At 39.8% G+C, this 15,424-nt stretch overlaps 1 protein-coding gene across 2 annotated transcripts in view; it reads left to right on the forward strand.

Annotated features, from left to right (window-relative positions):
* Nucleotides 1–15,424, forward strand: part of LOC120526238 (protein PHTF1-like) — a 96,287-nt gene that overhangs the window by 44,706 nt on the left and 36,157 nt on the right. For both annotated transcript variants that reach the window (XM_039749302.1, XM_039749301.1), the window contains exons 5-6: nucleotides 7,254–7,323; nucleotides 7,405–7,563. In XM_039749302.1, coding sequence (XP_039605236.1) covers nucleotides 7,254–7,323; nucleotides 7,405–7,563 — 229 coding nt within the window. The remainder of the gene's footprint in view (nucleotides 1–7,253; nucleotides 7,324–7,404; nucleotides 7,564–15,424) is intronic.

Below are 15,424 nucleotides of genomic sequence, written 5' to 3' on the forward strand. Positions count from 1 at the left end.
GGTTGCCTGAGGATGAGGCCTCATGAGTGGGCCCAGACCAGAATTACTTTTTCTAAGCAAAAGTATACATGGGATTATGGTTTTCTTTAATTCTGAAACATCCTGTGCAGTCACTTTTGCATGATAATGTTCCCTGATTGTAATGATTATTTATTTCAGAATGTTGCAATGTTGTCTTATAAGGGTGCCAACATTGTTATGATTCCTGCTACCTGCACACTGCTCCAGATTTCCAAGGAATGTGGCTTTGGATGATGGCGCCTCTTAATGTCATTAGGGCGAAGATTCATTTGTATACATAATTTGTATAGAAAACATGCAAAGTTTTGTCCCTTTCACTCTCAGATTGCTAAACTTCTGGTTTTCCCTCTGACTTTGCTTTATGATTAGTGATTAAACTTTGATTTAATATCTTTCATCTTCTTGGTTTCAAATTGTTTGTGGCTTTGACTACATTTCATCTCCTGGTCCTCTTCCAGCATTCAGGCAGAATAGTTTGGTCAGAAATATGAAACACTTCCTTTTTGATTCTACCAGCACACGGACTACATGGCAGCTCCTAAGAACAACTTAAGATTTTTCCCAGGAGTACTTAAATACCATTGATTGTTTCTCCTATTGTTTGACCTATCTTGGCTCATCTTACTGTGAATATTTAGTAATACTACAGGTATGTACATACTTCTCAAGTTCAAGTCTGTGGGCTGCAAGCAGATCAAACAATACAGCATTGTTTCACATTGTAGTCATTTTTATTAGTTTCTCCCTTCTTTTAATCCTTCAAAGAGTTTTTCTTATTAGCATTTAAATGCATATTTATAGGAATATTCACTGCTTAATGCAGGCTTGAGCTTTTTTGTAGCACACATAGACAGAAACAGTGATATAAAAACATATTTAAACACGCAAGAAAATAAATGCACCATCTGGTATTTTGGTGGGATGGCACAGTGCTTAGTGCTTTTGCCTTAGAGTTCTAAGGGCCCAGATTTGATTCCCAGTCAGACCACTGTCTATGTTGAATCTGCACATTCTCTGTGACTAATAATCAGGTTTCCTCCCAACAACATTTATTTATATAGCACATTTTCATTCAGAAGTGCACCTCATATTGTTTTAAAAATAGTACTCCAATATCATAAAGACAGTTATGTTAAGTTATTTGAAAGCTCTGTATGGGCCCAGTGTAAATAAATGTAGTGTGCCCTAAAACGGACAGCATCCCTTTGAGAGCTGGTTCTTACTGTGTGACTGATGCTGCTTGGATAGCCTCTGGCTCATCAGGCCCCGTATTAGACTAACATTAGAGACTCTCATTCTAGTGGGATTACCGTTACGTGCATTAATCATAGCATTTTGCCCGGTAGAGAATTTTAATTAGTTTTTAGAGGCAGCTGGTCTTGTTCATTGAAAAATCTCTTGATTTCTAAAAGGCATTATGTTAAAAGACATACAGTACAGGCCAAAAGTTTGGACACATCTCCTTATTCAATGTGTTTTCTTTATTTTCATGACCATTTACATTGGTAGATTCTCACTGAAGGCATCAAAACCAAAAATGGTTTTATTTCAGGTGACTACCTGTTGAAGCTCATTGAGAGAATGCCAAGAGTGTGCAAAGCAGTAATCAGAGCAAAGGGTGGCTATTTTGAAGAAACTAGAATATAAAACATATTTTCAGTTATTTCACCTTTTTTGTTAAGTACATAACTCCACATGTGTTCATTCATAGTTTTGATGCCTTCAGTGAGAATCTACCAATGTAAATGGTCATGAAAATAAAGAAAACACATTGAATGAGGAGGTGTGTCCAAATTTTTGACCTGTACTGTATATGAGTATCAAAGAACATATGTATCTACGTCTGTTTGTTGTAATATTTTTAATTCAGTTCAATTCAGTTTATTTTTGTAGTGTTCTTCACTACAAGCTCAGAGGGCTACAACAAATTTATAGGAAAATGCAATTACCAATTTAACAAATTACCAATTACATAATGCATACACATAAAGACACCGAATTGACTAACTGACATAAATATTTGTCCATTAACATAATTGTTGAGCCAAAAACTCCTGTCATCAGCATCCCTGGAGAAAATAAAACTCTAGCAGGCCCACAGCCAGTTATAGCAGACAAAACCAGACACAATCATATCCTAGAGACCTCGGTCATCTGGGCCCACACCACCTCCTTGTCATGAACCAGAAGAGCTTGTGCTGGGCCATTTCATCTAATGACAGAATCTTTCCATCCAGTGATTCTAAGGCTCCCAGTATCTCAGATGTATCTGCAAGAGCAGCATAAAAATAGAATAAGCATAAAAATAGCATAGTGGTATCAAGTGCCAGAGCATGATATCTAGAAAAGAATCGGAATAGAGGATGATGGTAATAGTTCATAACAATTATGTTACTTATGATTTTATATTGAATGATGTAGTGTGAACAGCTAATTGGCAGCTCTAGCCAGAGTAAGCTAAAGTATTGAAACCTCAGCCTGGATTTAAAAACTGAGACTAAAGGGACAACTCTTATTCAAACAAGCAGATTGTTCTCCAGTGTTGGTGTTTTGTAGCTCAACTTCTCATGGTTATTTTGTTAATCATTGGAATCTTTAGTAGGCCAGCATATAGATCTTTTTTTTTTCTTTATTTTGCCTTATACAAATTGTTGTATTAGGAATTTGTTAGTTTTTGCATACCTCTTGGGGTCAGAGCGCAGGGTCAGCCATTGTACAGCACTCCTGGAGCAATTGAAGGTTTAGGGCCTTGCTCAAGGGCCCAGCAGAGTAGGATCTCTTTTGGCAGTGACGGGGATTCGAAACTGGCAGCCTTCGGGATACCAGCGCAGATCCTTAGCCACAGAGCCACCACTCCGCCCTAATCTTAATATACACACTGTTCTTTTGACTAATGATAAGTTCAGATAAGTAAGCAGAGCCTTGGTCATTTAAGGGTCTATTTGTAAGAAGAAGGATTTTGAAATCAGCCCTAAGCTTTACTGGAAGCCAGTGTAAATGATTGAGAAACATAGTTATGTGGTTGTACCTTCTAGCTCTTGTAATGATTCTTCAATTCACTGAAAACTGCATGAAGAACTGTTTGAACAGCCTGTGATAAACGCTTAAGTTGTATGATGATTCAGTAAAACTAATTATAAGACTAGTGTTGATCAGGAAAATTCACCAAAGCTTTTTTTCGCAACAGATTAGCTTGCTTTTTTTCCCAGTGCCCCATGATGCTTTGTGAGGCCAGGGTGACATCACAGAATTGTAGCAATCATGTTGGATGGGGATCTCATTACTCGAACAGTGCTTACCTATATTGGTTATTCATGGGCATGGTAAAAAATAATAAGCTGTGTACATACACATATACATACTGCATGTGATATCAGTACCTGATCAGTATTTCAGCCGGATTTGCACCATGCATGCGGTTAAAAAATTATAAAAATATGTTCCTTTAAGGAGTACATTAGCTGACCATAATGAGAATATTATAAAAAATACTTCGATGTTTTGTGTAGATTCCTTGTACAGTGTGTCTTCACTTGCTGGATTAAGCATGTTTTGCTTCTTGCTATATTGCACAGATCAGGTGGTGACAGGTGACAGGGATATAGCATTTATTCCTTGAAACACAGGATTTGTTGGTGTTAGTTTGTTGTAGTGATAGGAGCACACATGCCAGAGAGAAAGGACTCGAAGAGTATTTTCTCTCAAGGAGACACAGATGCCGCATTGGTTAACATGGCAACCTCACAGTTCAGGTCACATTTTTAGGCATGATGATCAGTCCACCATAACTGGCAGGTGCTTCTCTAGTCCTCAGGAACATTTAAAAAAGGCCATTACACCTAATGGTCCAATCAATGTATTTTGGCAAAATTTCTAAATATTTTTCATTTTGGACTATCTTTACCATTTAGGGAAATTAGGTGGTTGCCTAAGGTGGCAAAAATTTTGGGTGGCTTGTTTTTTTAAACAATACTGACTGATTTATGAGCACTTGGACTCAATATGACCTTCTGATTAATATTGTTTTATATTATTTGCGTGCACTAGCAATGTTTGCTCTTAATATCTGATGATCAACACAATCCAAAAGTAACACGAATAACAACAATAATGACATTAATAATAATCCTGAAGTAAAATTATCAAAAATATTAAAACTGCAACAGGATTATGGCACTTGAGTGCATTGCTAAGGGATGATTTAATTCAAATTATAAGCATCTCCCAAATGGATTAATGTTAAAATGTGTGCTAAAACATTGCAAATTTTGTTCTTCATTGTTCACCACTATTTATGACATTTTTCTTGGCACAATAAGAAAAGCTCTCTATAGTCCGTCATTCGCTGGAAAAAGTTGTGTATAGTTTTACTGCATTATTTGTCACATGAGGGAGGATACAGTAAATATGGACCATGGATAAATGTTTACAGATAATCACTATACTTCAGTTTAATTTTATGATTATATTAAATTTGTCAGTGTGGTTTTTTTTTTAAATCAAGTTTTGTGTGTTATGTAGTTGCCTTGGTAAAATAATAACTAGGCTGTCACCATCATCACAAGCTACATGTTTATTTGGTGGTTTAAATGGAAACCTACAGAATACAGTTTAAGTTATAATTTGATTATGTGAAACAATGTTTTTCTTTAGAGAAATGTTAAATACAAAAATAAATAAATAAGCACTGCTAATACAACCCAATTCCTAAGTGTTTTGTGAAATTTCGCCTTTCAAAAGCATATTTTTCCATGACAGCTTTGGAAACGGGTGTTTATAAAATGTACCTCTCAACATTCTCAAATTGTCAATCCACTTTTTTGTATCCAAATTCCATATGTCACTCTTCAGTTATGCTCTTCTCTCGTTTCTTTGCTTTTATATGTAAGAGTCAGTGATAATTCCACTCAAAGCAAAGGGAATGGTGGGGTGCTATTTACAGCTTCACCCAGGGCAGCAGTAATGCTAGAGTCAGCCCTGATCAAGAGTAATAGATTGGCACAGTTTTGCCTGTAGTTACGCTACTGGTCAGAAGTTTTAGAACACCTCAGTTTTTCCAAATCTTCATTCATCTTAATCAGTTGAAATACAATAAATGACCCACCATGGTGAAAAGGTAAGCAGTAAAAAGCAAGAGGTTTAAATTTAAGGTTTAGATTAGCAAAAACTGAAAAAAGGATATTTCAGAATATTACAAACTAGCTGTACCCCATGGCTCCACCTGTGTAGTACTGAAACATTGCAAACTTTAACAATCAATAAACACACAGGTATCGCTAGCTAAGTGAAGGCAAGGTACTCTCCAAAACGTGGCCAGAAGTACACCAATTCAAACGGAGGTTGGCGAGTGAGTGAGGAGGGTCCCGCCTGGCTCCCCACTCCTGACATCGTGGTTCCCCTTCCTCTCAGACCGCAGTCTTTGTCTCGGGTTAGCACAAATAAATTGCTTCTGCAAGTGAACCATGATACTTAGTGCAATGGGAGAAGTCACAAAATCAACTGGAATATTCAAGCAAATTATAGAAAAAAACCCCATCTAAATCAGTTAAGTAATTATCTTGTGAAAAGCGGACAGACATATATACAGACAGACAGACATTGGAATTTATATATATGGAGATGGCCCTTCTTCAGGCAACAACAAATAGGTTACAACCTACTGATTATCTGCAGCAGTTAAAGTAAATGAACCCTTGCAAGTTGAAGCAAACAATTTGCACAAGTGTCCCAACTTCTGTTAATAACTTATAAACCCTTGTCTGTTGTCACACACACGCAAATGGGAGGCAGTCTAAGGGCTTAACTGGGGATAAGACGCAGAGTAGGGGGTTGACGAACTCAACTAATGCTTTTCTCCCTCTCCTACATACCAGCAGAAGGGAAGCCAACCTAGAACTCCAGACCTAGCCCTCCTACAGACCTCACTTCCACCTAAGAACCCACCTCTTCCTGTATGGCTCCTTTAAGACCAATCCCTCCACTCTTCACTTCAGTCTTATTTTCACTCAGTCCGTGTTGATTACTCTCAATTTGACATTTTGTTTTGCCGACAATATATGGAGTGGATTTTGTTTCTTTTACACTATCTTGAAGCAGAGTTGGAAAAGACTGTATTAGTACACCCTCTTAAGTACTACCTGGACAATATACCAGGGATAATGGCAAGAAAACAACAATTAACAAATGAAATGAGACAGAGCATTATTACCTTTAGAAGTGTAGGCCTTTCATTTAGAGAAATTGCCAAAATAAAAAGTCAAAATGTCAGAGAGTACAGTGATGTCCTACATAATAAAAAGGCAATTAGAAACTGGAAGAAACTCTGAGTCACAACACAATCAGAAGACAAGTTTCTGAGGGTCACCAGCTTGCATGATAGACGTCTCACAGCACAACAGCTTTATGCACAGCTTAAGAGTGGTCGACAAAATCAAGTCTTAGTTTCAATTGTAAAGAGGTGACTTTGTGCTGCAGGGTTACACTGGGTGACGGGCATTCTGAATCAAAAGGGTTAACACAGTTTGATTGTTATATCAGCAAACGGTAGCTATTTTGATGAAGCAAAACTTTGTAAACTTAATGATTCCTTGGGTTATTTTTTATTTGCCATTGTTTATTTGTTCTGTGTGTTGATTTCATGAACCATTAAACTGTGTGCATTTCATTTAAAACTGAAAAAATGGAGGTGTTCTGAAACGTTTAACTGGTAGTGAAAATATTGTAACTTTATCTTCAGTCAAACAGAAATGATCCCTAAATTGCAATTCAGTATCAGTACTTGATATATTGAAAAATCTTCATGAGAAGTCAAGCAAAATGACACCTTTTATTGGTTAACTAAAAAGATTACAATATGCAAGCTTTTGAGGCAAAGCAGGCCCCTTCTTCAGGCAAGATGTAATCACAGAATCACAAACTTGTGAGGACATTGTATCAATGTGATCCTGGGTAAGTACCTTTGGAGTGGTTAAATGTCCTGTGCACTATGATCTGTAAAGATGAGTACTGAAGTTCTTTTTGGATTTGCCAGTGTATAAGCAAGAGCTCCACTTGGTCTTCTTTTTCATTAAGGTGTGGTTGTCATTAAGACAGCTTATCCTTCTAATTCTTTACTAAATTCTGATGTGGAGCAGGCTGAAGTAGTAAAATTCCCTTAGACTGCTGCATAATATTAACCTTTCCTAATGAAACTAAAACTAAATTTTGAGCCTACTAATTTTTCTTTTCTTTAGGGACTGAGAAGCAAACCCAAAAAGATGGCACGTGTCAAGTCTGACCTGATTGATGTGGACCTTGTAAGGGGTAAGGAGCTTTGTGATGGAGTATAGAAGGAATGACAATGATGAAAGTTCCCTTCAGCCCCTCTCTCTCTCTTCCCGGCAGGTTCCACCTTCTGCAAAGCCAAGCCGGAGAGCCCTTGGACAGCATTAACTCGTAAAGGCATTGTTAGGGTACTCTTTTTGCCTTTCTTTTATCAGTGGTGGATTCACGTGACCTCAAAAGGTGTTTTTGCCTGGCTTCTCTTACTTTACGCACTACAGGGTAAGCCAGTTATATTGAAGGAGCTGTTTTCTTGTTTTACATTGTAAGTTTTCAGGCATTTTTCCTGAAAATACAGTATATGAGCTTTCAAAAGGTTAAATCTGAGCCAGCTGTTCTTCCAAGACAGACACTGGATAAGCTGCTATATGGCAAATTTTTGAATGTAGAAATTTTTACAAACTGGAAGTCCACAGACTGGACCAAATGGAATACTGTGGTTGACTCCCTCCCACATTCTATGTATGTTTTCTCTTATTCTATCATTGCAGTCCAAACTAATCTAACTTCCATTGTGTGTTTAAAGAAGGTGACTGAAGGATCTATAATAATGAGTATGATGGCTGAAAGCTTCTAATTTTCATTATTATAGGGCTCAAAGTGATTTCTAGTCAGAGAGCATGCCAAATTTAACAACTGCATTTACAAGCGAGGGTGTCAAGTTGTACAAGTAGGAATTGCAGGGGTGACTGATTAACTGATTACACAAATCCTTCACAGATTTTCATAACCATTCCAAACGTTGTATTGCTGCCGTGAATGTAATACGAGGTTGCCTAATTTTGCAGCATAGCGGAATTAAAAGAGGAAGACTACACAAAATCCTTAAAACAGACATGTTTACAGAGTCTAAAGTATGATGAGCCTCCTGCACAGTCCAAAACATTTCCTTCTTTCCTGACACCCATCATTTTTCTTAACTGTTAGTGGACATTGTATGCAGTGTATGTCCAGTCATTGGGTGTTAACTCTCACTGTCACAGAAGTCCACTATCTGACTTGCAACTCCCCACAGGAAAATCAAAATAGTTTGAATTTGTTGTGGTGAGTCGGAGTTAGTTGCAGAGACTGTTATAAGTAAGTCATACTACATAAATAATGGTAAGGAGTTCAAGCTGTAAAAGTCTACAACTCGCTATGATTTCCCTAAAATTACTTAAAAAAAGACTACAAGTGAAAATTGTAGGAAAAGTCATGTATTATGAAGCCATCTTAAGTTAAGCTAGAAATTCTGTTCCCAGTATATTTATGAAATACTGAGAGTTATTGATATTCAGTAGTTGGCCCAGCAAGGACCATATCAGGAGTGGCATAACATTTCTTTACTAGCTTAAATATATCAATATTGGTATTGAAGATAAAGGTTAATCTAACATTAATCTTTTAAAATTACCAGTCTTGAAAATTTTAAATAAATTTAAACAAAGACTGATATCCTCAGTAAGACACCACTGTAATTTGTAGACTTGTTGTTCTCAGGTTCTTTTGTGGCCGACATGTTGTTTATTTTTTTTGCACCTCATTTCAGTGTTTGATTACTGGAATGTAAGAAATCCTTTGAAAAGGACAGGCCATTGTCCTAATGGCTTGTTGCTTGCTGGTTAACAAATTTTTTTGAATTATCTTTGAGAACAATCAAACTCAGGTGGAGGGGTGGCGCAGTGTTGGCACTGCTGATTCGCAGTAAGGAGACTAGGGTTTGTGTCATGGGTCCTCCCTGCATGGAGTTTACATGTTCTCCTCTTGTCTGTGTGGGTTTCCTCTGGGTGCTCCGGTTTACTCCCACTGTCCAAAGACTTGCAGGTCAGGTGAATTGGCCCTATTGTGTGATGTGGGTGTGTATGTGTATTCACCCTGTGATGGACTGGTGCTCTGTCCACGGTTTGTTCCTGCCCTGTGCCCTATGCTAGCTATGATAGGCTCCAGCAGACCCGTGTGACCCTTTTCAGGACTAAATGGGCTAGTGACTGACTGACTGACTGACTGACTTTCAAACTCTGACTGATTGTGCTGTTTTCAACTACAACACAAGGTAACAGTTGTAAATGCAAAAAATATTTTCTAAAAATGTTTGTGAAATTTATCTTTGACCATCTTTATCTATGCCCCATGTTTTTTATAGAATAACATTTTTTTCCAGTAAAGGCAGGTATCATTCTCTCTAGTTTTCTTCATAATTATAAACACTTCATTTGTCCATTCATTTTCCTTAACCCACTTATTCCAATATAGTGCTGAAGGAAGCCGGAGTGCTTCCTAGCAGCATCAAACAAAAGTCATGAATCACCCCCGATAGGGCATTAGTGCATCACAGTGTACATTCACACACTGTTCCAAAGAAATACACGAGTGTTTGGGGTGTGGGAGGAAACTGAAGTGCTGGAAGAAATCTCATGCAGACTGATGAACAAACTGCAAAGTCTCCGGGAGACATTGTCTGAATGCATGTATTAATGACCATGTACTTAGCATAAATTAGCTCCTAGAATCTTTTCTCATATCTTTTGTTAGATTTTATTTAATTTTGACATTCTGTGGCCCTCTGATGTCTTTCTTGTAATATGGATGCCAAAACTGTTATTATTATTAGACATACAGTATACAAATGAAAGGCCTGTGTGTGTATGGAGGAGTCTGCTCTGCTCACACTCAATCACAGCCATTAGATGGCACATGCATGCACTTTTACATTTTTTCAGTGCTTGCATGAACCTCACTTCTCACTACGAAAGATCTGTGTGCGGCAAACACTACTGCACAACAACGACGTTGTGCTAATAATAATAATAATTCTTTGCATTTATATAGTGCTTTTCTCACTACTGAAAGCGCTCAGCAATTGCAGGTTAAGGGCCTTGCTCAAGGGCCCAACAGAGCAGTCCCTTTTGGCATTGGATATGGTATCGCCAGTGTCTTCTTATGAAAGCTAGACGGGCAGCAAGCAAATGTGGGTCCACATCCTCTGCCCTGGGTAATTCTTAAGAGTTAACTGATGAATTTCCAAGTTCACGAACATAGTAAACCTGCTTAGGAGTCTTTGGGTTGTTCTTTGTCCCATCGACCACATGCAGTAGTTATTATGTAATTATAGGATTCCAGATTTAAACTTACTAGTGCATTATACCGCATAAATTAAACCTCTCCTTTACACAGGATGGAATGGTTTTTACACTGTCTAGTCAAGGGTGAGCTACGCTAGTCTTAGAGGGCCAATCCTAGCAAATAACACATCTTAGTTAGTGTTTTAACTCTGCAATGTTAGATCATTCTTATATTGTATATTTTTTCTTTTCAAGAATATAATCCAAATGATTGGAAGCTTGAAACAGATTAGTAATTCTCAGTCCTTCGTTTTTTTTCTTTTAAGTTTTCTTTTTTTTTTTTTAAGAGGCGTTTGTTAGAGGAATCTGTGAGCAAGTTACACACCATCTGTGGTCTAGCGACCCACGTCCTGCTTACAGAGCATTACGCACATCTGAATCTGTTCCTTGGAGAATCACAGTCAGGGCAGCTGCTGGAATGGTCCTTACGGATGACACTGCAGGTGTGACCCGCTGTGCTGGCTACTTTGAGCAGTTGTTCAAAGCTGATCCTCCAGCTAGGATGTTGAATATCTCTGGGTCCACGGTTCTTGAGGCTGATTCTCCAATTAGCTGTGAACCACCCTATCTCACTGAGCTTGCACAGGTGGTGAACCAGCTGAGGAGAGGAAAGGCTGCACGGATCTGTGGTATCCGGGGTGAACCTCTCCAGGCTGGAGGTAAGGCTGTCATCCTGGCATTGCAATCAATCTTTGCTTCCATTTGGGAGACTGGCATCATCCCAACTGACTGTAAAACGGGGCTTGTCGTCCCTATCTGGAAAGGGAAGGGTGATCACCTGGATTGCAGCAACTACAGTGGGATAACACTGCTGTCGGTACCGGGTAAGCTCCTTGCCATGGTCGTCCTTAATAGGATCCGTGATCACTTACTCACCTACCAGCGACCGGAACAGTCTGATTTTACACCTAAGAAGTCTACCATCGACCTCATCCTGGCACTGAGGGCTCTCGTAAAGCGCAAACGCGACTATCGGCAGAGTTTCTTTGCAGCCTTTGTCAATTTTTGCAAAGTGTTTGACTCAGTTGATGGAACTGCCCTGTGGGACATCCTGAGGGTTCGTGGGATCCTCTTGAGGTTGCTGGATATCATGGCTGACCTGTACACTGGTACTGTGAGTGCTGTGCAGAGTGGAGGCAGGACCTCTGCGTTTTTCCCAGTTGATTCTGGGGTTCATCAGGGGTGTGTTCTGCTCATATTCTGTTCAATGCTTGTATGGACTGTGTGTTGGGCAAGATTGTGGGGTCCAGTGGCTTTGGGGCATCTGTTCGTGAAGAAAGGTTCCCGGATCTTGACTTTGCTGACGATGCTGTGATCTTTGCGGAGTCAATGGAGGCTCTGATCGGGGTGCTCGAGAGACTAAATGAGGAGTCTAAGTGTCTGGGCTTGTGAGTGTCCTGATAATAATTGAGATCCAGGCCTGTAATGACCTCTTGGGCACAGCCATCAGCAGTGTTTGTGAAGAGTGTGTTGACCTTGTTGAGAGGTTTACTTTCCTTGGCAGTGACATTCATGTCTCTGGTGACTCTTCCTGTGAAGTCAGTAGACGGATTGGGAGAGCATGGGGGGTAATGAGGTCACTGGAAAGGGTTGTGTGGCTATCTCGATATCTATGCAAAAGGGCGAAGGTCCAAGTCTTTAGAGTCCTGGTGCTTCCTGTCTTACTATATGGTTGTGAGACATGGATGCTATCCAGTGACCTGAGACGAAGACTGGACTCCTTTGGTACTGTGTCTCTCCGGAAAACCCTTGGGTACCGTTGGTTTGACTTTGTGTCAAATGAGCAGTTGCTCATGGAGTCCCGAATGAGGCACATTAGCTGCATTGTGAGGAAGCGTCAGTTACGGCACTTCGGCCATGTGGTGCGTTTCTCAGAGGGTGATATGGCTCATAAGATCCTTATTGTTGGGGACCCAAGTGGCTAGACCAGACCAAGGGGCCACCCACATAACACCTGGCTGCGGCAGATAGAGGGTAATTTTCAGCGGGTAGGACTGGAACGCGTGTCTGCCTGGGGGGTTGCCAACCGGGATCCTGAGCTGTTTCGACGTGTAGTGGGTGCGGCAATGCACTGTACCAGTGCATGCTCCCCAACTGACTTGACTAAGTTTTCTTCTAAATATTTTATTAAACCAAAGAGTTCACAATAAGAATACACACATGTAAATTGGCAACAAATTAGGTGGAGAACTGCAGGTTGCTTTGTCATTTGCATCTTATTGTTAAAAACAGTGAGTGAAGCTGTTAAAGACTAAAATGAGGCATTATGGGTGGAAAATATTGACAAGCGAGACCATTACAATTAAGCAATTGGTTTAAAACAAAAGCCTGTAGCCACTGCAGCCCTGCAAGACTGACGAAGCTCACCCTGGTTGAGATCAAACTGTTTGCCTCCTAGCCGGGCTGTTGTAAAGGAGAAACTTTTCCCAGCTGATTTTTATAAGTTACTATTTCAAATCTGCTTCATTAAATACAATGCAACAACGGACCAGCACCTACCGTGAGTGCAAAGACAGTAAACCCACATTCAGTTCCAGTACATCAACCAAACTCACAAAAAAAAACATTTTAGAAACTGCCAATTAATCTAACACACATACAGTGTCTTTTGAAAGTGAATGGAAGAGAAAGTTATCCATTGACAAAATTACACAAATGCAGGAAAACTCTAAAAGATACCAGCCAGGGGCAAAATTACATGAGGCAACAGCACTAACCACTGCACTATCACTCCAACTGGTAGATTAATTTTGTTTTTGTTTTTTTATGCTTACAGAATGCAGATTCAAATTTTAGTCACATAATAAACACTCATTGAGCAAATGATCAGGAACACTACACTAATACTGGGCCAGGCCTCCTTTTGCTCTCAGAACAGCCTCAGTTGTTTGTGTCATGGATTTCACAAAATGTTGGAATCATTCCTTTGAGATTCTGATCCTATTGACATGATTGCATCACACAGTTTCTGCAGATTTGTCAGCTGCACATTCATGCTTTGAATCTCCTATCCTACCACATGCCAAAGGTGTACTATTGGATTCAGGTCCGGTGACTGGGAAGGCCACATAAGAACACTGAATTCATTGTCATGTTCATGAATCCAGTCTGAGATGACTTTTGGTTTGTGACCTGATGCATTATCAAGCTGGAAGTAGCCATTAGAAGATAGGTACATTGTATCTATGAAGAAATTCAGATGCTCAGCAATAATACCCAAATAGGTTGTGGCACTCAAGTGATGATTGATTGGTATTAACGGGTCCAAAGTATGCCAAGAAAACATTCCCCTACACCAGCCTGGACTGTTAACCCAAGGCTGATTGGGTGAATGGACTCAGGCTGTTGGTGCCAAATTCTGAGCCTACAAACTGTGCCTTCATCAGAATAGTCTTTTTTTTTCTAGGTTTCAGCTGTCAAGTTGTGGTGAGACCGTGCTCACTGCAGCCTCAGCTTTCTGATCTTGGCTGACAATAGTAGAACCCAATGTGGTCTTCTGCTGTTGTAGCCCGTCTGCCTCAAGTTTCAACATGTTGTGCCTTCTGATGTAGTTTTCTGCTCACCACAGTTTTACAGAGTGGTCATCTGAGTGATTGTAGGCTTGCTGTCAGCTTGAACCATTGTGGCTACTCTCCCCTGACCTCTGTCATTAACAAGACAAAAATTTCAAGAGAGCAGCAGTTACAGAAATACTAAAACCAGCCCATCTGGCACCAACAATCATACCATAACCAAAATCACTGAGATCACCTTTTTTTTCTCCATTCTGGTGTTTGATGTGAACATCAGCTGAAGCTGCTGACATATCTATATGATTACACTGCTAACACATGATTGGCTGATTAGATAATTGCATGGTGTTAAGGCCAGCCCTGACACAGACAGACATAGGACACAGGTTCAAACCACGCAAGCATTTTTTATTTTCTTTTTCCCTTGTGGGAAACGCCTTCCCCGTTCCCAACAAGTATAACACACAGTCCCCAGCATAACACAAAATTTGTCCTTCTCATTTTTCTTTCTTTCTCCTCCACTCTCCCTCTGGCAATCTTTGTCCTCCTCCTCCTGACACTGGCTCCCAGAGTAGTGGCTACTGGCTCCTTTTATAACGCTCCCGGAAGTGCTCCAGGTGCTTGGCGACCTATTTCCGGCAGCACTTACGGGTGTGGCGGAAGAGCTGCTCTGTAGGGCTGAGCAGCAGCTACAGCACCCCTTGGCGGCACCCACAGATCCCAAAAGGGCTTCACCAAACTCCAAATTCCCATGAAGCCCTCCGGGAGTCCTAGGCACCGCTGCAACCCAAGGGGGCTGCCATCTCGCATTCGGGGGAAGGTACTGTCCTGACCAGGCTTGCTCCCCCAGTCCATACAAGAGAGAGGTGTCCCGACTGGGCAAGGGTCCCGGCTGTCAGCCACAATAAATAAGTATATTGGTTTTCCTAAAAGTTTGGTCAGGAAGAATAGTGCATGTATATTTACAGTTTAGATAAGAATGTGTTTTTAACAAAATGTAAAAGTCGTTGTCATTGATACTTACTCATTGTTTCCTTATTTATAAGGTGTTCAGACAGCATTCCGTATTTTTTTCCTCATTATATTTCTTAATAACTGAAGAATGTGTGAGAACGAGTTGAGAACTTTCAGTGCACTATACTTATTCTTTCAGCCATCGAGATACTGCTGGCAGGACACTGAAAAAATGAATAGGCTGTTTATTCTAGACAGCTTCTTTCATATAGGTGAATAAATCATTTGCTGCTCATGTCATGAATGTGTTGTATTGCAAAGGTGACTGTGAAGTGAATTGGAAATTCAAATAATAAGTGAGAGGCCTAACTGTAACATGCCCTAAAATGCAGTACAGTTTGCTCTAGTAAGTGATTTCACATTTACTTAATTAGTACTTGAACTGGTTTAAATTAACATCATTAATCATGCAGCTATAAAGAATGCATTGTAACAAATGATAATGAAATGATGCAG

Source organism: Polypterus senegalus, chromosome 3 (assembly GCF_016835505.1).
Source record: "Polypterus senegalus isolate Bchr_013 chromosome 3, ASM1683550v1, whole genome shotgun sequence".
Classification (NCBI taxonomy): domain Eukaryota; kingdom Metazoa; phylum Chordata; class Cladistia; order Polypteriformes; family Polypteridae; genus Polypterus; species Polypterus senegalus.